The sequence below is a fragment of the Mesoplodon mirus genome (genome assembly GCF_964341445.2).
Source record: "Mesoplodon mirus genome assembly, chromosome: 14".
Taxonomy (NCBI): Eukaryota; Metazoa; Chordata; class Mammalia; order Artiodactyla; family Ziphiidae; genus Mesoplodon; species Mesoplodon mirus.
In genome coordinates, this window is record NC_138990.1 from 55,568,302 (window position 1) to 55,590,240 (window position 21,939).

At 44.4% G+C, this 21,939-nt stretch overlaps 1 protein-coding gene across 3 annotated transcripts in view; it reads left to right on the forward strand.

Annotated features, from left to right (window-relative positions):
* Nucleotides 1-21,896, forward strand: part of GALM (galactose mutarotase) — a 97,398-nt gene extending 75,502 nt beyond the window's left edge. For all 3 annotated transcript variants that reach the window (XM_082642820.1, XM_082642821.1, XM_082642819.1), the window contains exons 5-7: nt 18,337-18,478; nt 19,979-20,153; nt 20,734-21,896. In XM_082642820.1, the coding sequence (XP_082498946.1) occupies nt 18,337-18,478; nt 19,979-20,153; nt 20,734-20,811 (395 nt within the window). In that variant the 3' untranslated portion in view covers nt 20,812-21,896. The remainder of the gene's footprint in view (nt 1-18,336; nt 18,479-19,978; nt 20,154-20,733) is intronic.
* The last annotated feature ends 43 nt before the right edge of the window (nt 21,897-21,939 follow it).

Consider the following 21,939-nt stretch of genomic DNA (forward strand, 5'->3'; position numbering starts at 1 on the left):
GAGGAGCTACAGCAGCCAACACTCTGGGTTGGATGGCCAGAGTTTGTTTCTGCTTGATCAGATGAATGAAATTGTCTTCCAATACTCACCAGCCTTTGTACAGTCAGGATTCCAGGCCTGGTCACCAGTCTGTGGAGTGTGGGACCAGGCAGACATGCTGGGGCCTCGCTGTAAGTGGATAGCCAGAGCATGGTGTTGTGTTTGTTACCCTCAGCTCTGCAGTTCTGGAGACTAGACCCTCCAGGTCCAAGTCTATCCCCCAAGTTTCTTCTCCCATGCTCCATCACCTGCTGAGAACAAGTGCCTACTATGCACCAGGTACTGTGCAGCCCTGGGGAAGCAATGCTGAGCAAAATAGGTACACCCAGGCAGCATGGAGAACATACAGCCACGTACATAGCACAGGTCCTGTCCTCAAAGAAATAAGGCTACAGTTAAGAAAATACTTGAATGACACTAAAGGAGTAAAACTGGTGATATTGGATCTCATAGACTGTTATTTACCCTAGAGCTGTTTCTTCTATGACAGGTCCCTCCTAGACAGTGTCTAAGAAAGTTCAATACAGAAACTCCAAGGAACTCTCCTGGTAGCAATGATACCCTCCAAGGGGATGCGTTACCGAATCCCACCTTATAAAACGGCCCCAAGAACAGCTTTATGAGACTCCAGAATACTCGCAAAGCTACTCGTGTTCCCTCCTAGAAAATATCACTGCTACGAGATTGGCAAACATGAGCCAGCACGGTGAAAATTTGGCAGGAAGAAAGCTCAGAAATTAGCACTTGGCCAGACATTGCATAATTCCTTTGAAAATTTCAGAGTAACGGCAAGTAAATTTGTCAGAAGGGGAGTTATTTGCTAGAACTCTGACTACCACCCTTTAAGAGCTTATGTCTTACCAACTCCCCTCCCCAACCCTAGGTCTGGACAGGGGCCTGGCTCTAGTTCATACCTGGTACATAACAATCCTTAGAGGTCACCCCATTCTGAAAGGGATGGGGGGTAACTGTGGGCTTTCTGCCATGGGCCTGAGGCTAACTCAAGCAAGTTCTCAGAGCAGACTTGCGTTCAGTTCAGCTAACATTTGTGGAACACCTAGTGATTGCTACATGCTCCCTGGGGCACTGGCCGTAGAAACACCACCTGTGCCCTTTAGAGGCGCACAGGGAGTGAAGAATCTAATGTAGTCAGGGCAGTGGTAGAGGTGATGCCCGTGGGACAAAGGGAGCATGGAGGCAAGGGCAGGAAGAGGCCTTCTCGATATCACCCTGAGCTTCGAGAAGCTTCTTGGTGTCTGCGAGGATCTAGCAACAAGGAGAGTAAGAGTACTAATAAGCACGGAATGTGGGTGTGAGGGTAGGCTGTTAAGTCAAAAGCTACAGAGACAGTTTGGCAGGGTGGAGGCTAGGGTGAGGCAAGAGAGGTGCAGCACCTAGCGTGCAAAATGTAAGGCAACACTCGCTTTCAGGGTCATGCAGGCGCAGGGTCAGCACCTGAGAGCGAGTGTCTCCTTAAATTTTGCACCCTGGGTCCTAGATTGCCTCATCCTGGTCCCAGCCTTGTAGCTGAGTGTAGTCTTCATGGGCATTCTGGGCCATAGTAAGGAGATAGGATTTTATCTTTAAATCATGTAAGACTTGGAAGGATTTTAAGTCAGGGGGACTGACCTAGCAAGACTGGCATTTTACAAATACCACCCCAGCAAGTGTTTCTCTCAGCAGCTGGAGTCAGAAGCAGAGAAGGTGGATTGTGGGATGATCCCTAGTTGGGTTTTATCTGGAAGGAGGGGCAGGAGGAGAGGACAGGGTGTAAAGCAGGTCAGTAAGGGTGTTACTAACCAAGTGGCTCAGGTCACAGACAGTGGGCCCGGGGAAGGTAACAAAGGATGGGAGGGCCCTCGTGCACACCTGGAAGTCCAGGGGAACGTGGCGGCACTCAGGAGGAGACCAGGTCTAGCGGGAAGGCTAGGAGGCTGCAGACAGTTGGGTGAATTTTACACTGGCGGCAAATCCCCAGATACCATCTTGATGAGAGTCTAGGATGGAAAAATTCCCCGCATGAAAATGCCTCACGTGGGCCCAACTGTGAAATGTAAAATTGTCTTCTCACCTGAAAACATCATGCAACAGTGTTTAGCATTTTATGCTTCCGATGGCATGTAATATCCAGAGGTAACGCCCTCCCCCACTGCAAGTCAAAACCAAAAAGTGCTCAGTGGGAAAAAATAAATAAATTCATAAAAACCAGCAGTAGAATAAAGCCGCAAAATTGAAGCATCGGCAGAGGAAAGGGAAAAAACTGCGGCAGAGGCAAGCTTTGAGGTCGTGTGATCTACGAAAATTTATAGAACTGTTACCTTAAAAAAAAAATCCCAAGGTACTTAACTTGCCAACCACTGGAATGAAGTCAAAATTCCCACCCAGGGTGTTACTTTTAATTATCATTCTCTTTATGTTGTTTCCTAAAATAATAACAGGCATTCTAGAGATGATTTACCAAGATGGCTTAATTAGGTGTCAGATGAGTACCTGTGCCCACGAGCCCCATTACCATTACCGCTGGTTTCCTTATGCAAATTTGACTGACTGTTCTGAACCTGAAGAAACAGACATAATTGGAGCAGCTGGGCTGGAAGCATAGCTGGGCCGTCCCTATAGAGACCAGACTCTTCCTCGTGCCCCAGCATTCCTCACCTCCCCCTGCACCTCCTTTTTTTTTTTTTTTGAGGTGAAAGTACAGCACACTTGAGCCTATGTCTCCCTTAGATGGTCTCCACATCACTGCCTTTCACCTTTAAAGTGCACACAAGTCACCTGGGGGGCTTGTTGATGAGCAGATTCTGACTCGGTGTGGGGTGGAGCCTGTTCCTAACAGGCACCAGGTGATGCCTGTACTGATGGTCCTGTCCGTGCTTTGAGCAGCTATTGAAAAGGCTCTAAAGAGCTCTGTGTAACCTCTAGTAACTTCTGTTGCTTCCCCCACTTTGACACCTATTTCTGCCCATTTGCTCCTCTCCCCAACAGCCCTGGGTTCTCCTGCTGCCCCTTAGCTACCTTTATTCCCCTTGCCGCTCCAACACTTCACGCTCTGACTCAGCCTCTCTTATCAAAAGCCGTTCTTTACAGCTCATTCTGCAAAGAGCTGCTCTCAGCCAATGGCTTCCTTAGGTAAGACAAGCCAAAATTTTTATTTAAAAAAGAGAGAGAATTAACCAAATATCACAGTGTGCCCCCGAAGGGAACAACTTGCTTCACTGTGTTTGTCACATGGGCCATTGGACCTATAGTCCTGGAATGTCACAGTTGGAAAGGACCTTATCTTTTCCAACCACCACCCACCAGTCGAGTATTTGAATCTCAGAACCATGGGCTTTGCCGACACTCAGCTGCTTTCTGGACGGGATGCTCACTGCCCATCCTGGGCCAGCACGTAGGAAAGGCCTTCCTGGTATTGAGCTGAAATTCATCTACCTAGAGCCGACCCCCACTTGGCTTAGTTCTGGGCCTCAGGTCCCTAAAGAGCAGGCTTATGACCTTAGAAGGCAGCTGTCATGTCGCCCCCAAGTCATTTCTTCTTGAGGCAGAACATCCTCAGGTCATCCTGTGATGCCTGTGCTGCAGACAGTAACCAAGAGCTGTCAACACCTCATTACAGTCTTTATGTGACTTCCATCGAACTTACTGCCAACCACATCCTTAAAGTCATTTTCATACAAGCTGTGGCTCAGCTACATCTCTCCCTAGCTGGTAATAATTGTAGAAACTAGAGTTAACATTTATGAGAGTAAATGTAACATGACGGTTAAGAACAAAGGCTCTGGAACCAGACCGCCTGTGTGTGAAGCAGTGTACGGAGAGCCGTCACATCACTGTGCTGGGTACTTCCCCTGTATCAACTGTCCTTAATCTTCATGACAACTTAAGGAGGGAGGGGCTATAGTGTCCCAATTTCACAAGTAAGGAAATAGAACCTCAGAAGATTGTCTTGTACCTGGGGTTAGGGTTACAATCTAAACCTAGCTGGTGTCCTTTGGTTTGGGGTTTTTTGGGTTTTTTTTCAGACACAGGTGCAGGACCCTATCTGTTCCTGTTATCCATAAGTTTCATCTTGTAACCAGTGCTTTACCCCTGCTTTATACTTTCTTTTGGATTCCTGATTCTGTTATCCCAAGCGTATCTGCCTCCCAGCTTCATGCTCTCATAGTCTGAGGAGAATACCTTCTGTATCTTCATCTAGATTAACCACAGATCAGAGGCCATTTGATCACTCCCTGCAGAGCCTGCTCACTGAAGCCCGGATGCTTCATCTCCCCAAGCTCCGTGAGCCACCAGCCTTGTGACCCAGTCTGAGAAGCCTAGGGGGTGGCCAGGAATGGTTTGTATTTGAATGCATCTGTGTTTGGTTCCTGGGGAGCAGGCTTCCTCCTTCCTTTTCCGTCTCCATTCCAGAATTCTTCCCAGGACAGAGAACTGCTCCTAAATTTGTAGCGTGTAAAGTTGTTCTTGTGGGCAGCGCCAGATTCGAGGAGCAAATAGAACTCCGGGTCTGCAGCGCACACATTCCCAGGGAGGACAACGGCCACGTCCTGCACGTTAGTGAGAGCGGGGAGGCCGGCCCCGCCTTTCCAGGCCGCCTGCCCTCCAGCTCCGCTAGTACAAACACACAGCTTCCGTGTCCAGACTAAACCAGAGGAGGCTGAGCAGCTGTGATGGGACCACCATTTCTGTGTCGGAGGGCTTGGGGCGGCAGTCTCAGTATAAGGGTGTCCGGGGTATGCCTCGAAACTTAGGTGGTGGTATGTTGGTTTGGGGTGATTTGTGAGAAGTGGGAGCACTGATGGAGATCAGAGGGGCTGAATTTCCCACGTAAAGCCATTTCTTGACACTGCCACTGTGTCAACTGACCAGAAAGGCTGGACTGATTTCTCCTCTCTCTCCCTTACTGGTTCTGTTCTCTGACCCTAGGCCATTAACATAATTTGGCTTAGGTTTAAATCCTCACCAGCTCTGTGATTTTGGACAACTTATTCTACCTCTGCGGGCCTCATGTGTAGAGTGGAGAGTGTAGATGGTAACTGGACCTACCTCATTAGTTGTGAAGATTAAATGAGATAATACGTGTAAAGTGCTTAGAACACTTCCTGGCATTTAGTTAAGAGCTTTGTAAGTATTAACTATTATTGTGACCATCATCATTATCATCATTGCCACCATTTACTGAGTGTTTAATATGTACCAGACACTGAGCTAAGCATATACATGCATTAGCTCATTGAACTACCCTTTGAAATAGGCGTTACGCTTCAGTTAAGCCTCATTTGAAGAAACGGGCATTTGGAGAGGTCAGGTAACCTGCACAAAGTTAAACGGGTAAGTCACTGGTAGAGTCAAGATTTGGAGCCAGTCTCCACAACTCCAAAGTCTATGCTGTTATTGCCCTCAGCTATTGTCCATAATACAGCTGTATTACTAAGTACTTCCTATGTGCTGGGTAGGAGCACTTTGCATGCCTTATCTCACTTAATTTCCATAATCCTATGAGTAGACACTCTTGTTATCCACATTTTATAGATGAGGAAGTCAAGATTCAGAGAAGCTCAATGACCTCCACAATTTTTTACAGCAAAGAAAGTCAGGATTTAAATCCAGGCCTGCCTGACCCTAAAATCCATTCTAATGTCTATTGAGTTTAACTGCCCCCCAAGTGAGCAGGATGCTCCTGAAGCTGATAACAGTAATTGATGATGATGACTGCTGATATGTCCTGCAACCAGGGAACACAGTTTGCCTAATCAGCTGCATTTTCTGAGCTGTCATTGGGGCAATTTCCACTTTCTCTGATACTTCATTTTCCTGCGGTTTCTTTGAGCCGTTGAATTGCTCAGACTAAGACAAGCTTCTGTGTCCTTTCACGTGTTAGTTTGTTGTCCATGCTGCAAGAATATGGAGGAATCATAAACCGTCCAGAAGGAGGCCCTGATGTATTATGCAAAGCCTTTGCCACATTGCTATAGGAGGAATCTGCCAGGAAACTCCCAGTCGGCATTTCTTGCCCAGACACCTCAGGTTATGTGACTGCAACATTCCAAATGTGCATTTCAGTATCAGGTCATGAGAGGGCAACTTGTTTTGTGACAAGTAGTGGTATAGGCAGAAAATACTTACCAGTCTATAGATCAGAGATTCTTAACCAGGCACGCATCACTGGACTTCAGAGGTTCTGGGAACATTGTGTGTGTGTGTGTGCGTGTGTGCATTTTCTTGGAGAGAGAGCCCATAACTTTTATAACCTTCTCAAAGGAGTCCATGATTCAGAAAATACTTTAAAAACCATTGATCTAGATTTAAAAATCACTAAGAGAAAGTTTCAAAAAATAAAAACAAAATTTAAAAAATCCTTTGTAATGAAAATGTCAATGCCCCCTGGAGGCAGGAATGCACTTTCCTTTAGTATTAATGACTTAAACTATAATGAATAATTGTTTTCTCTGTTCTCTGTATTTCTGGAGTGTTTGTGTGTGTGTGTGTGTGTGTGTGTGTGTGTGTAACAGAGTGAGCACTAACTATGTGCCAGGTGCTGGTCTAGAGATACGACCTCCTTCATAGCATTCTCTCAATTAAATATCACAGTATCTGTATTAGATAGATACCAACATTAGCTCCATTTTATAAGTGGGGAAATTGAATCCAAGGTCAGTTAGCAAGTCTGTTGAAATCCTAAGACATCTTACATAGATTTGTAATCAACATATAGGACAAATCATAGAAAATAATTTTCAAATAACATACTTAATATTTTAAAAAAACATTTGTTTTTTTAAAAATTAATTAATTAATTAATTTTTTATGGCTGTGTCGGGTCTTCATTGCTGTGCATGGGCTTTCTCTAGTTGTGGCGAGCAGGGGCTACTCTTCTCTTCATTGCGGTGCGCAGGCTTCTCATTGTGGGGGCCTCTCTTGTTGCGGAGCACGGGCTCTAGGCACGTGGGCTTCAGTGGTTAGTTGTGGCACTTGGGCTTTGTTGCTCCTGCGGCATGTGGGATCTTCCCAGACCAGGGCTCGAACCCGTGTCCCCTGCATTGGCAGGCGGACTCTTAACCACTGTGCCACCAGGGAAGTCCCAGAAACGTTTCTTTTTTAAGGGAGAAAAAATTATTGGAGAAAATTTCTTCCCTCCACCGAACTTTTCTACAAAGTCTGTGCCAGATTTTCTTTTGCTTTCTTTTCTCTTTTCTCAAAGTGATTTTTAATTGTAATTATAAACAGGAGTTACCGGTGCTGAGGACTGTCTGGAGGGACTCTGGTTTTCTTCCAATAGCACTGTACTTGTGTTATTGGGTTGTGTGAAGATGAGCTAGAAGGGGGACCTGCCAGAAAAGAAGGGGCTAAAAAATGAATAAACATGAAGATTCAGTGACTCTTGCAGTGACCATCTGTTCATCTTCTCAGAGAATCAGGCACTAGGGCGACCAGGTAGGGAAAAGAGCTATTTCAGATGATGCGAAATTAAAAGCATTGAATTAAAATTCACCCCGGGTGAATTTTCTCAGTCAGATACTGAGAAGAGTGTTCATGTCCAGATGTTACACAGAAAACCATTTCAGTAGTCAGTGTTTGATCAGGAGTTCATAAGGACTAATTTACCTTCTACTCTGTTTCTTAAGTCTTTTGCCCAAAAAATCAAGTCAGAGCTAGGAGCCCATAGGACAAGTGTAATATAACTGTCTTGCCTTCACCCCAAATATGGACAACAAGAGTCCATTCCTGTGACAGATTTAATGCCTTGTGACAGAGATCAGGAATGTTAGAGAATCTTGGTTCCAATAATCAGGTCTACATCATCTTCTTGCAAGAGTGAGGCAGCTGTAGTTGCCAGAGTGATAGTCACATGACCACTCTTGTCATTCACGGATGATAGTAGTCCTACGCCTTGTCCAGTTAGCCAATCCTGACTTACCTTTCAAGGTTAGCCTCCTGTCACCACCTCCGGAAAACCTTTCCTGACCCTCCTGGCTGCAATAGATGCTGCTGCTCCCTGCTCCATCAGGGCCCTTTGAATGCCATTCTCGTTGCATTTGTCATACTCTCCTGTAAATTTTTATTTTTTTGTCTGTCTCTTTCATCAGATTCTAAGTTCCCTGGGGTCAGATTAATGCCTGGTGCATAAAAGCTACTCAAAAATGGGTGAACTAGCAAATTTATATTTGTTTTTCCCCCATCCAAAAGTAATTTCAAGGATTAGTGTTCTTAAGGTAGAATCATCTAAAGGGACTTCTGTCAAAATTTGTCACCTCCTATCTTGTCAAATCAAGTGCCAAGAGGTGAAAACATCCCAAGGCAGTATACTAGTTGTCTATTGCTATGTGATAAATTACTCCCACTTTATTATCTCTTAACTGTTTCTGTGGTCAGGAATTTAGACAGGGCATATCTTGTCTCTATGTATGATGTCTAGGGCCTCTGTTGGAAGGTTAGAGCAGGGGCTGGAATCATCAGAAGGCTCATTCACTTGCATGTCTGACAGTTGATGCTGGCTATTGGTTGGATGCTGTCAGCCAGAAAACCCCATGCATGGCCTTTCGATGTTACTTGAGCTTCCTTACAACATGGCGGCCGGAACCAAGAGCAAATGTCCTGAGGCAGAGAGGGCCAGGCCAAAGCCACTCCGTATTTATAACCTGGCCTCAGAAATCACATAGCATCACTTGTACCACATTCTATTGTTTGAGGCAGTTACAAAGGTCCATCCAGGCTTAAGGGAGGCAAAAAAGACTTCACCTCTCACTGAAGGAGCGTCACCATCACATTGTAAGTAGAGCCTGTGGGATGAATATAACCTGGTGTGGCCATCTTTGAAAAATGCAGTATGCCACAAGCAGTCATGGGGAAAAGGTCGAGCACCTGTAAGACTCCTTCATGTGAGATAAGAGATATGGATCAAAGCAGATGGATTTCATGAAGGCAGTGAGTTTTTCCTGTACTTCCAGGGGGCAGGTAATTATAACTGTCAGGGATGAGGAGCTAGAGGAAGATTTAAGGCCTTGTGACAGGCATCTGGAATGTTAGTCCTGTTTCCACTGCTCAGGTCGACATCATCTTCTTGCAAGAATGAGTCAGCTGTAGTTGCCAGGCTGACACTCACGTGAGCTCTCTTTGTTGAGGTCCTCTGTAGACTTGACCGTATTCCTGGCACACTGTCACTCCAACATTACTCTTATCATAATTCTACATTATTTCATTCTCCATATTGATGATACCCTGACCTTTTAGCTTCTTGACGTCCTCTCCCAATGATCTCGTCCTCCAAGGTTTTCAGCTAATCACTCCTATGATCTTTGAGTCATATCCTTGACTTTATCACTACCTCTTATTGCAGCCTTTTATGATCACTATTTAAGATGTCTGTTTCAGCTTCAATAATTCTTCAATGCCACAAGAACCTATAGTCACTTGATCCTACCACCCTTTCACTGTTCACCTCCTCCCCTACTAAGATCAAAAGTCCATCATTAGAATCACCCCTTTTCATATGCTCTCCAGTCCCTTGCCCTCTCCTTTTTCTTTGTATTCTCCTAACAAAGCCCAACCCTGACTAATCCTACCCCCCCATACCCTCTACAGCTGCCGCCATACAGCTACTGGTCTCATTCAAAATTCATGACAGTAACCTCAGGTGGGTCCTTAGTGGGGCCTGCACTCAGACTTTCCCTGAAATGGGGAAGCAGAAGTACTGCCTCAGGCCACTCCCCCAGAGCTGTAACCCCACACCTTTGGGTCAGAGCCCACCATCTGCCAGGCATTGCTGCTCAGACCTAAACACACACCCAGCCAACCTTATTCAGGACAATAAGAAATCCTCAGCTGAAGACGGCTTCTCTCTGCTGACACCACAGCTTTCTGGTGGCTTCAAAACCAAAGTCTGGTGATGTGACATCCTCTCTGAAGGCACCCTTTCCATTTTGGCTTCATTTTCTGTACACTCAGCGTTGCTGAGACAGCTATTTTGACATCTCCTTCTATTCTTAGCACCAAAGCACAAACTCACATATGCACATATGCATAAACCGAAATTGAAAGAACTGCACATTCATTCTCCAAAGTCTTAGAAAAATCAAGAGTACTTGAGGGCTGGGGGTGGGAGGGGCTGTACCCAAGTCACTCCAGGGTGAGGTGGAGAGTGCCTGAGTAGGGGCCTGGAGGCTGTGACACTATGCAGGGACCTTGGGCAAGTCCCTTTAGCCGTCTGGGTTCCAACCTCATCTGCAAAGCGAGGGTACTAGATGAGATAATTCCTAAGGTCCTTTCTAGATCTTTCATTCTGACTTTGTCACAGGATGCTACAACATTCACAGTTGCCCTTTTTTTTTCCCCTTTACTTCATTCATTCATCAGGTTTTCAGTCAAGTAAAGGCTCTGTTTAATGCTCAGAGGGTCAAAAATCAGTAGGACACAATCCCTTCCCTCTTTATGGATATAAAGCTTGATATAATCTTATAGCTATGCCTCAATGGGATGAATGTCTTGGGGAAAGTATGTGCAAAGTGGGATGAACAAAGTAGAAAAGGGGATTAGTTCTAGCTGTGGAGGATACAGTCCCTCACAGAGGAAATAGCATTAGAGAATAAGCATTCTTTCTTTCTTTCTTTCTTTAATTTTGGCTGTGTTGGGTCTTCGTTGATACGCGCAGGCTTGCTCTAGTTGCAGCGAGCGGGGACTACTCTTCGTTGCGGTGTGCGGGCTTCTCATTGCAGTGGTTTCTCTTGTTGTGGAGCACGGGCTCTAGGTGCGCGGGCCTCAGCAGTTGTGGCTCTCGGGCTCTAGAGCACAGGCTCAGTAGTTGTGGCACACAGGCTTAGTTGCTCTGCAGCATGTGGGATCTTCCCGGACCAGGGATCGAACCTGTGTCCCCTGCATTGGCAGGCAGATTCCCATCCACTGCGCCACCAGGGAAGCCCGAGAATAAGCATTCTTAAATGACCTGGTGGGCTTTGCTGGAGTGGGGTAGGGGAGCCCAGAAATGTCATTCCAGTTACAAGAAAGGGTCCAAAGACATAGTGAATCTGGGAGACAAATTCTAAGTTTCCCATATGCCTGACCAGTAAGTGCATGAGGGAGTGTGTCAGGGCATGAGGCTGGAAAAGACAGATTGGAACCTTCTCTTTTTCTTCTCATTCAGCAAAAATCTTTTTACAATTATCCCAAGTGTCTAAATTTTAGGTCAGGGCTTCTCTGCCGTTCTTGAAGTCTTACCCTCTCTAAGCTCTGCTTTGTGTTATATATGTATTTCCTGAAATTTAGCCCTTTTATTTATGCCATCCTCCTGAAAATGTTCAAACATATCATTTATCAAATATTTCCATGTAATGTATGGGGTGGCAAATAATAGCAGCTTTGTTTTACAGAGAGAAAAGCTAAAGTAAACATTGATTGCTCAATATCATAGATTGCTCAATATCAGGCTAATAGACATGAAATATGCCCTGGGTCCTTCCTTCATGAAAATTCCATGACTTTCTTATTTCTTTAAAGTCAAGAAAAGTAAGTAATTGATTGACTGATCCGGGCAATCACATTGGGACTATTTTAAGGGTTCGGTTTTGAGTCAAATATGGCTTTAAGAAAGAACTAAATATTGTGAGCACCATTTAAAGTTAGGGAAGAAAGCATAACATAAATTACCACTGGGAATATGGGTTGGTAAGATTAAAATCTTCTTGAGCCCATGTTAACAGCTGCTTCTTTTTCCCAGTCTAATTGTTTCATAAGGAAACACTGTTGTCTTTTTTAAAGTCAGTGTGGGAGATAGTTGGTCACCCAGACTTCACAGGACAGTAGCGCCCTGGTGGGTCACTATCATCCAGGATTTGGCCTTCGAGATCCAAAAAGTTCAGCCATCCTCCAGAACTGCTCAGGGTTTAGAGGACTGACTGAACTCAGACAAGGTGTATGTTTATAAAGCAAGCTCTTTATATTGTGTCTCTAGCACCATCTACTGGGAAACAAAAGTGCCTTTATTAGAATCACATTAGAATGTGTCAGAAACCCAACTGGGAGCAAAGAGGAGAAAAGGGGAGGAAGACGTTCAGAAGATTCTAAGAAACAGAGAATTAAGTATATTATATTGAAGTGACTTGTATATAGATGTAACCACTAAAACAAAAACACAAACTTTCTAAATTATCAGGAACATACACACAAACACAGACCATATTGTAAAAGATTTTTTTTAAAAGCAACTAGAATTCATAAACACAGAAAGCATACCATAAAATATAATGACAAACTAAGAACAATTAGAATATACGTGTCATCTTAATGCCATAAAACGCCCCTATTAAACAGTCTCTCAGATTAAATCACAAAGCAAAACCCAGCAGAATGCTGTGTACAAACCAAGTGACTCAGAAAGGTTGAAAATACAAGAATTCAAAAGCAAACCAAGCAAGTGAAAGCCAAAGTAGCAGGGGGTCTCAATCTGAACATCAGAAAAGGCTGATTTCAGGACAGAAAACATTCTGTTTTCTAAAGGATGAAATTCACAACGGATGCAATTCACAATGGAAGTTCACCAAAAATTGACCATATCTAAGACCATGAAGAAAACCTCAGGCAGTTTCACAAAATACAACACAGCCAATATTGACCTAGAAATCTTTTAACTCTCTCTTAATAATTCTTGGATCAAAAGGGAAGTCAAACCCCAAAACTAAGGATATTTAGAAAATAAATAATATAATTATTTATGTATAATGGAAATATATACATAATATATAGGAATATGTAGTAAGCAAATATTATATTACAATTATCTATAATGGAAACTCCTACATGTGATATAGTTAAAGTAATACTCAGAAAATTTTAGCACTACTTATATGAATCAAAAATTGTGAAGTTAAATGAATTAGGCATCTAATGCAGATATTTGAAAAAGAATAATAAAATAAACCCAAGAGAACAAAAGAAAAATTAACAAAAGTAAAAGAAATTATAATTTTGAAAAGAATCAGAAAAGGTAGTACTCATAAATCCAAGAGCTGCTTCATTGGAGGGAAACCCCCCCCCCAATAAAATATATATAGCATTAGCTAATCTATTCAGTCCACAGAATTAGATATGAGCATAGGCAAATAACCACAGACAGATGAAACTGAAAGGATCATAAATTATTTCTTTCCTCAACTCTTTGCAAATAAACATGAGAGTAATATAGATGAAATGGATAATTTTCTAGGAAAATATATAAATTTGCAATTGTGACCTCAAAAAGAAATTTTAAATAGATTATCATAGAAATAATAGAGAAAAGTATGAGTGCATATGGAGTTGTCTAATGAAATACCTAGGAGTAAATTTAGCAACAACCTCCAAGATAAACTGAGTGAAAAGATCAAGGTGGAAACAGGCTGTGAGTTTGTGGATGTGCATGGACGGGCACTTAAATGCTTGGATATCCTTGTAGTATCTCTGGAAGGTGCATGAGAAACAAGTGACAATGGTTGCTTCTGCTGAAGCAAACTGGATCTGTAGGGAACAAAGATGAGAGAAATTCTTTTCACTGTAGAGTACGACTTTGTAACTTTTACATTTGATATCTTTTAAATCGATTACATGTGTAAATATTACCTACTCAAGAATACTTTTTTGGAAAAGTAGAACCAAGACAAAGGAAATAGATGCTTTTAAAGGATGTTTCAAAAAGAATACCACTTAACTTTTCCTAAAGCTGACTCTGGTAAGAGAAGGATCCTCTTGGTTGAACAGTGGACACCAGACACTAGGATGGTCTTAGCCAGGCCTCCGTGTCTCCCTCAGGAGCTCTGGAACCCAGGCACCCTCGCGGCTCTGTGTGAACTCAAAGACCCCAGTCCTCACGTGCCAAAAAGACTACAGTTCTGAGCAGAAGTTCTGAGTTAAGAAAAGGATACCCTCTTTTCACCCAAAGACAGGACATTCATGTTTCTTAGTATTTAGGAACTCAAAGAAGCAGAACCAAATGCTTTAAATGGCTAAAAGTCAGTTCTCTTTTTCCTATTTAATTTTTTAATGGTAAGGTACAAGTTCCTCATTTTTCTTAGCCTCCTAAGATTCCAGCCCCACTTTGCTTGCTATATCTTTCCTCTAAAAATAGCAGGAACCAAGTTCCTAAAACATTATCCATCTGACCGCATGAAAGGAAAAATAACTCTCACCCTGAAAGAGTATGTTAAACACCTAATGTCTGTACTTACCTTCAAAATATATGATTCAGTTCTGGGACAGTACAAAAACTTTTAAATGTACCAAACTGTATCATTGTGCAGGGCTCTGAAACAGAGTCCCTTTCCTCTTTCCCCCTCAAGGAAGACTGGCCAGATTGCCTGGCCTGCTGCAGAGGAACCTGGGATTCTTTGTATTTGGGGAAGATCCTAGGACCAGGGGCTTCTCACTCCTAAGTGGGTCATACTTCCAGGGGGTGGGATGGGGTGCACCTCTGCTGTCATCTGTTCCTAGGGTTTTCTAGGTGAGCTGCTCAGAGCTTGTACTGGCTTCACTCTGGCTTTTATATATATGTTTTTTATGTTGTATACAGTTGACCCTTGAACAGTGCGGAGGTTGGGGCACTAACCCTCCATGCAGTCGAAAGTCTACCTATAACTTTACAGTTGGCCCTCCAAATCTGCAGATTCAACCAATCAAGGACAGTGTAGGGACTTCCCTGGTGGCGCAGTGGTTGGGAGTCCGCCTGCCGATGCAGGGGACATGGGTTCGTGCCCCGGTCCAGGAGGATCCCACATGCTGCGGAGCGGCTGGGCCCATGAGCCATGGCCGCGGAGCCTGCGCTCCACAACGGGAGAGGCCACAATGGTGAGAGGCCCGCGTACAGCAAAAAAAAAAAAAAAAAAAAGAATCCGCCTGCCAATGCAGGGGACATGGGTTCGATCCCACATGCCGCAGAGCAACTAAGCCTGTGCGCCACAACAAGAGAAGCCACCGCAATGAGAAGCCTGCGCACTGCAACGAAGAGTAGCTCCCGCTCTCCACACTAGACAAAAGCCCATGTGCAGCAATGCAGCCAAAAAAAATAAAATTAAGAATTAAAAAAAAAAAGGACAGTGTAGTACTGTAGTATGTATTACTGAAAAAATTCCATGTATAAGTGGACCCGTGCATTTCAAAACCATGTTGTTCAAGGGTCAACGGTATATGTATATTTATTTTATGTGTGTGTGTGTGCACACTTGTATTTATTGAGCTTCCCTCTGAAATAACAAATTCTGCAGGAATGGGGTAGGGGGTGAAAGTCAGTGATTTAGTCCAGCTTATTTGTTGTACTGATGACAAACCCCAGGCTCAGAGAAGTGATTTCATCTAACTTTACTTAATCTCTTTCCTCCTCTGAGGCATTCTACCCTACAACTGCTACTACTACTATTACCACACACACACACACACACACACACACACACACACACACTACCACCTTGTACTTCAGCTGTTTCCTCCACATCGATTATTCTTCAACCTTCTTCACCCATTCAACCTACCATGACCTCACTTCAAGTCTCAGCTCAACTAATAAACTTTTATCCATGAAATCTCCCCAGTCCACCACATCTAAGCCAACCCAGTCTTACTGCCTGTCTTCTTTCTTACAGCTGTGCCTCTATGGGAGCACTCTTCACACTCTGTGGTTATGAGAGGCTTATATGTCCTCTCCCTCCTTCAGACTGCAAGCAGCTTAAAAAGGCAGGTCATGTCTCATCTACGTATCAGCTCTGCCCAGCAGAGTGCCTGGCATACAGTAGGTGTTTAATGTGTTCATCGATCAGAAGAGTGACTGTGAATAGGCTCCTAGCCCATTGCTCTGGCTCTGTCATATTCCAGGAACATGCCTATGAGGAGGAATTCCGCACATTCCCTGGGCTTTCTTAACTGAGCTAAATTCAAAATATTTGTGTACGTTGTTTCAGATGGCTCAGCCTAGCATCTAGGGAAGAACAGATCTGAAAGTTGGGAAGAGAATGAAAGGTGATAAAGCAAAACGGCACAATATTCAGAAGAATGTAAAACCCATGTTATGGCCTTTTGGCAAACATGTCTAGAGGACTGTCTGCTGAGAAGTTTGCTCTCTCCCTTGGATCTCCAGAGAAATTACTCACAAGATAACGCTGATTCCTCTTTTTCACCCACAAAGCCCTGTTTTTTTGTTTTTTGTTTTTTGTTTTTTGGCTACACCGCGTGGCTTGCAGGATTTTAGTTCCCCAACCAGAGGTCAAAACCCGGGCCCTTGGCAATGATAGTGCGGAGCCCTAACCACTGGACCGCCAGGGAACTTCCTCAAAGCCCTGATTTCTTGTTCAGTGGTTTTAGTAGAGCAGAAGATGTGGCAACTTATTTTCACATATTTTATCAACTCTAAGATGCCATCAGTTGTAAAGTTCACCATTATTTTACATTCCATGAAGGAAAAAAAACACCCTGCCAGTTAAACCATGACATGACATGATTTCAGAGATTTTAAAATATGAAAATGAGGGAATTTCCTGGCAGTCCAGTGGACTCTGCGCTTTCACTGTTGGGGCCCAAGTTCAATCCCGTGGGGAGAACTAAGATTCTGCAAGCCGAGCGGAATTATAATATATATATATATATTTTTTTATAGCCTATAATATATATGAGAAAATGAGTGTCTTAAATTGAGGAAATATGGTATATCAATATCACAGTTGTTGTTTGATTATATCAAGTTGTGTGGATCTCAGTCTCATCTGTTACATGAGCAGTTTGCACCAGATGAGCTCCGAGAACCCTTCTGGTCCCTTGAGTTCTGTAACACCACGAAGGGATAGTCTTGACTGGGCATCATTTGTTGTGTAATAACCACCAAGATGGGGCTCCCATCCAGATTCTTTCTGTGCTTTGCCCTTTAAGAGTTGAGGGTCTTCACACTGCAGTGTCCTCCCTCAGGACTGGTCACCCACCCACATCATTGAAAAGAGGCTTCAGAATGTCCCACCTTGATAAGAACAAATATACTTATTAGAGGTTGAGGAATCTGGCTTACACATAGGAAGGGGGTGGTGCTTGCCAACTATAACTCCTCCAAGAAGCACTCCTAGAGACACAAAGCTTTCATTCAAAGGATTGACTCTGGGCTTCCCTGGTGGCGCAGTGGTTAAGAATCCACTTGCCAATGCAGGGGGCATGGGTTTGAGCCCTGGTCCAGGAAGATCCCACATGCTGCGGAGCAACAAAGCCTGTGTGCCACAACTACTGAGCCTGCGCTCTAGAGCCCGTGAGCCACAACTACTGAGCCCGTGTGCCGCAACTACTGAAACCTGCGAGCCTAGAGCCTGTGCTCCACAACAAGAGAGGCCACCGCAATGAGAAGACTGCACATTGCAACGAAGAGTAGCCCCTGCTCGCCGCAACTAGAGAAAGCCCGCATACAGCAATGAAGACCCAATGCAGCCTAAATAAATAAATAAACAAACAAACAAAGGAGTGACTCTAAAAGTGGCTAATAGTAGAGTGGCCATACATCCTAGTTTCCCCCCAACTGTCTCGGTTAACTCATTTGTCCCAGTGTTGTTATTAACAGTTCCCTCTATGTTTCAAGTCTACTGACTGATCAGGGAAGTGATTGGGGAAGAGTGGCTACCAGTGTCACTTTGGCTAATAATGGCCCCAAATGGTTCAAAAATCACTAATCTCAGGGACACTGTTAGCATCTGGTTAGCCAGTACCAGGTATTAATGCTCAGTTATGAGCCCTGGGATATTTCAGCATTAAAGCAAGAAATGTCAACAAGGTGATTGACTCAGTGATTAGGACAACCATCACCCTTTATCCAACTTATTCCTTAACGGAAATTATGCGTTTCCTTGACTTTTGTACTTTTTTTTTTTTTTTTTTTTTTTTTTTTTTTGCGGTACGCAGGCCTCTCACTGTTGTGGCCTCTCCCGTTGCGGAGCACAGGCTCCGGACGCGCAGGCTCAGCGGCCATGGCTCACGGGCCCAGCCGCTCCGTGGCATGTGGGATCTTCCCGGACCGGGGCATGAACCCGTGTCCCCTGCATCGGCAGGCGGACTCTCAACCACTGCGCCACCAGGGAAGCCCGACTTCTGTACTTTTTTTACGCTTGAATGATTCTGAGTGTTATAGCTACTGCATCTTGCAGTCAGTGACATTTTACAATTAAGGAGCTCCAGTAATTTATTATTCTTAGGATCTGGATTGCTACCTCCTTTACAACTTGAAATGAAGGCTGGGAGCGTAGAACCAGTGGGTCTTTAGGATATACAGATTTTATTTAGGCATTTGTCACTCTTTTTTCTGCCTCTTCCCACCAGGAGAAGTTGCTCCAGTGCAGGGAACTGCATTTGACCTGAGGAAGCCAGTGGAGCTTGGAAAACACCTGCAGGAGTTCCACATGAATGGCTTTGACCACAATTTCTGTCTGAAGGGATCTAAAGAAAAGCGTTTTTGTGCACGGTAGGCACTTTTCATTTGCTGCCTGTACTTTTCATTTGCCTTTCATTTGTTGGGAAGAAAAGATACCAACTCCTATTTGAGGAGCTTTTCCTCAGCCGTATTAATGCCATTTACTATGCTACAGGGGACCAACTACCACATCCTATGTGCCTTTTCAAAGCTCCTATTCCATAGGTGAATACATCTCCCCCCTCCCCCATCATACCATTTTCCCTGTGCCCCTACCTGGCATCCTGTCTCTTTGCTTCCCCTCTCCCCATCTCTGCCTGTTCTCTAAGGCCCTTTTTTTGTTAGAAGCCCCAACTCCTCCTGACTGAAGTCACCTCTGCTTTCCATGAACTTCCAGAGCCCTTAGTCCTTTCTTGACTTTTGATGTATGATTTGCCTACTTCCATGACAAGCTGGAGGTTGCATCTCCCTTATAGCACTCACCACCTCCAGCCTTGTCTGACAGGCATCCGTGTCCACACTCTCCTTCTCACTAAATTCCAAGTACCTCGTGCCATCTTACCTTTGTGAATCTCTACCTTTACCCTAACACCCTAATACCATGCTCGGCACTAGCAAATAATCAATAAATGTTTGCAGAATGAATGGGTCTTAAATAAAGCAGAGAAAATAATTTAGGCTCTAACAGAAACAGAAAGAACTTCAAAAGCCTTCTCTTTTTCAGAGTCCCAGCACCAAGACCCCAGCTGTGTTCTTCTAGCTCAAGCCTGCTTTTCTCCTCTGTCCCTCCTATTCACATTTCTCTTTCCACGGCCCCCACGTGAGGAGACCCTCTGACCTCCCCGCCACTATTCAAACCCTGGCCTTTCTCTTTCCAAACATCTTTCCCCGAACCTCTTGGTTGACTACACGTTGTGGGGATGTCTTACCTCGGTAAGTCTGTAAGACCCAGCCTTTCTTTATCTATATATCCCTTTGACCCCAAGTATAGGACCAGGTAGGTACTCTCCCATCTGTAGAGGCCTGTTTTTTTTAAAAAAGGAAACAATTTGGCAGAAACCCAGAACAGATCTATTCTGGGGGGATCTGGCTAAAGAGCCCTGCCTGCTCTAGCCCCAAGGGTGGCGGGCAGTTTAATTTGGAGAAGCATCTATTCTCTTTCAGAAGACATAGCTGGTTGTCTTGCCAGACCAAGCAGAGAGCTCCACCTCTTTATGAGAAAGTATCCCAGCCTAACTACCTGTCTCCAACCTGGCCGCCCCCAACACACACAAACATATCTGACTGGGGTGAGTCCCTTTTGCCCTTCCCCAGAGAAGCCAAGCTCAGAGTGAGAAGTTGCTATTGGGGATCCTCAAAACCAGCTACTCATGCCTCACCTAAGAGGCTGCCAGAAGTTCCCGCCATGCTCTTCTTACCTTTGTCTCCTCCATATATGTTGTCCCTGCTCTGTGACTGGGACTAATTCCTGTCTCAGAGCTGCTTCCCAGCTTTTCCCTGTCTGCTGTTCCACCCTGGACCTATATATATGTGGTCTGGCTTTATCCCTAGGGTCCATCATGCTGGGAGCGGGCGGGTACTGGAAGTGTACACCACCCAGCCAGGGGTCCAGTTTTATACGGGCAACTTCCTGGATGGCACACTGAAGGGCAAGAGTGGAGCAGTCTATCCCAAACACTCTGGTTTCTGCCTTGAGACCCAGAACTGGCCTGATGCAGTCAATCAGGTAAGTCTACAAGCCAGCTTGTTAGAGTGGTGGTGTGTCCAAGGTCACACTGGATGACAGAGGTCATAACACTCAAGTCAGACTTGGTCTGTATGATTCAAAAATCTGTGTGTATTCTCTTCTCCAAGTCATGAACAACGCAGGAAACTCTTAACCACATTACTAAAATGGCACTTACATGTTAAAAAAAATCTATTATTTTCTGCAACCACAGTGTTAAGATGATCCTCCAAATCTTTTCATCCTGTTTACTTCCTCATAACTTTCTTTTCTAGCTATTGCATAGAGTAATACTCCTCAAACCTCCAGCCCATAATAAGATGCTTGCAGCTTGCACCAGAATGTAAATCAACCCTGCTTCCTTAAGAAAGTCTTGCTGTGATAAAGTGTGTTTAGTGATGTGATTGATTTTCATTCTGGTTCAAGTTCTTTATCTCATTGCAAACCAATAATAAACAGTTCTTACGCTGGCAACTGGTTCACAGAACTGGTCTAGAGACCAGTCCAGAAGCCATCCTGAATGGTTAAGGGTGCAACCTGGGCTGGCAAGGTGTAACCTGTATTGTTTTCCCCTTCACAGCCCCACTTCCCTCCTGTGTTGCTGAAGCCTGGTGAGGAGTATGACCACACCACTTGGTTCAAGTTTTCTGTGGCTTAAGGAAGTGTAAAGATATGACCTGCTCCAGGGCCAGGTTTGGGAGCCCCTTCAGGAGCCTGTCACCTAGGCAGAGATGAAGATTTAGAGGCTTTACAAGTGATCCTGTGAATTAAAATCATACAAATGGTAGCTGTCATGATAGTCAGTCTGAATAAATTTCCTTCCCAAAGACTGGCTCCAGGCCAGGTCTAATGATCAGCTCTATTCTCCGTGCAGTGAAGAGGACCCAGCCATCAATGTCATCATCTAAGCCTTGACTGTAGCCCAGAAGTGGTAACTGAGCTCCTTGTGTTGGCTCCATCTCTCCATTCTGCCTCTTTCTTTTCTACTTTTCACCCTTTCTTTCTTTGATCCTACTCTCATTCCTTTTCTTTTTCCTCCTTCTCTACCTCACACCACCTTGCTTTGGACTTTGGAGTTTTCAGAGGCCACTTAGCTCATTCAACCTGCTGGCAGAGGGACCTCTCTGCCCCGATACGGCAACAGATGATGGAGAAGTGAGCCAACTGAGGCTTAGAGGGGATAAATGACCCACCTAAAGGCACAGAGCTAGGAAAAATTTTAGCCAGGGCTCGAGGTCAGGTCATGTAAATTCAAGTCCCCTTCTTTGCCTCCACTTGTTTTCCAGAGCATTCCGAGCATCACTGATGGGCAAAGAGGGATCTGACCCTTACTCTGTTAGAGCCATCCTTTCTTCCCAGATTCACTTTTATAAGGAGCTTTAGTCTGTCTCTGAGCCTTACAGATGGTGTGACTTAAAGTGCAAGATCAAAATGTCCACAAAGAATCTGTAAATTAGATCCTCTGCCTTTGGGGTTGACTGAGAAAGCCCAGCCCAGCCAAGGCATGGGAAGGAAGCCATTGGAGACAGGAGCTGTGTTAGTGTGAGGAGGGCCTTGACTGAGGATTGCACATTGCACCGAGAACAGATGTTGTTATGTAGATGAGCCTGGGCTTCCCTCCTTTCCTGAATAACTGAATCATCAGTGATGGGTTTGGGTTGGTGGTTTTTAAAGAAATGTATCTTATACTATTATACACTAATAATCGGTTGAAATAAAGTCAAAATCTGCATCTTCAGAAAACTCCCAGTTTCTTCACTTTAGATCTGTCAGGCATGGACCTTTG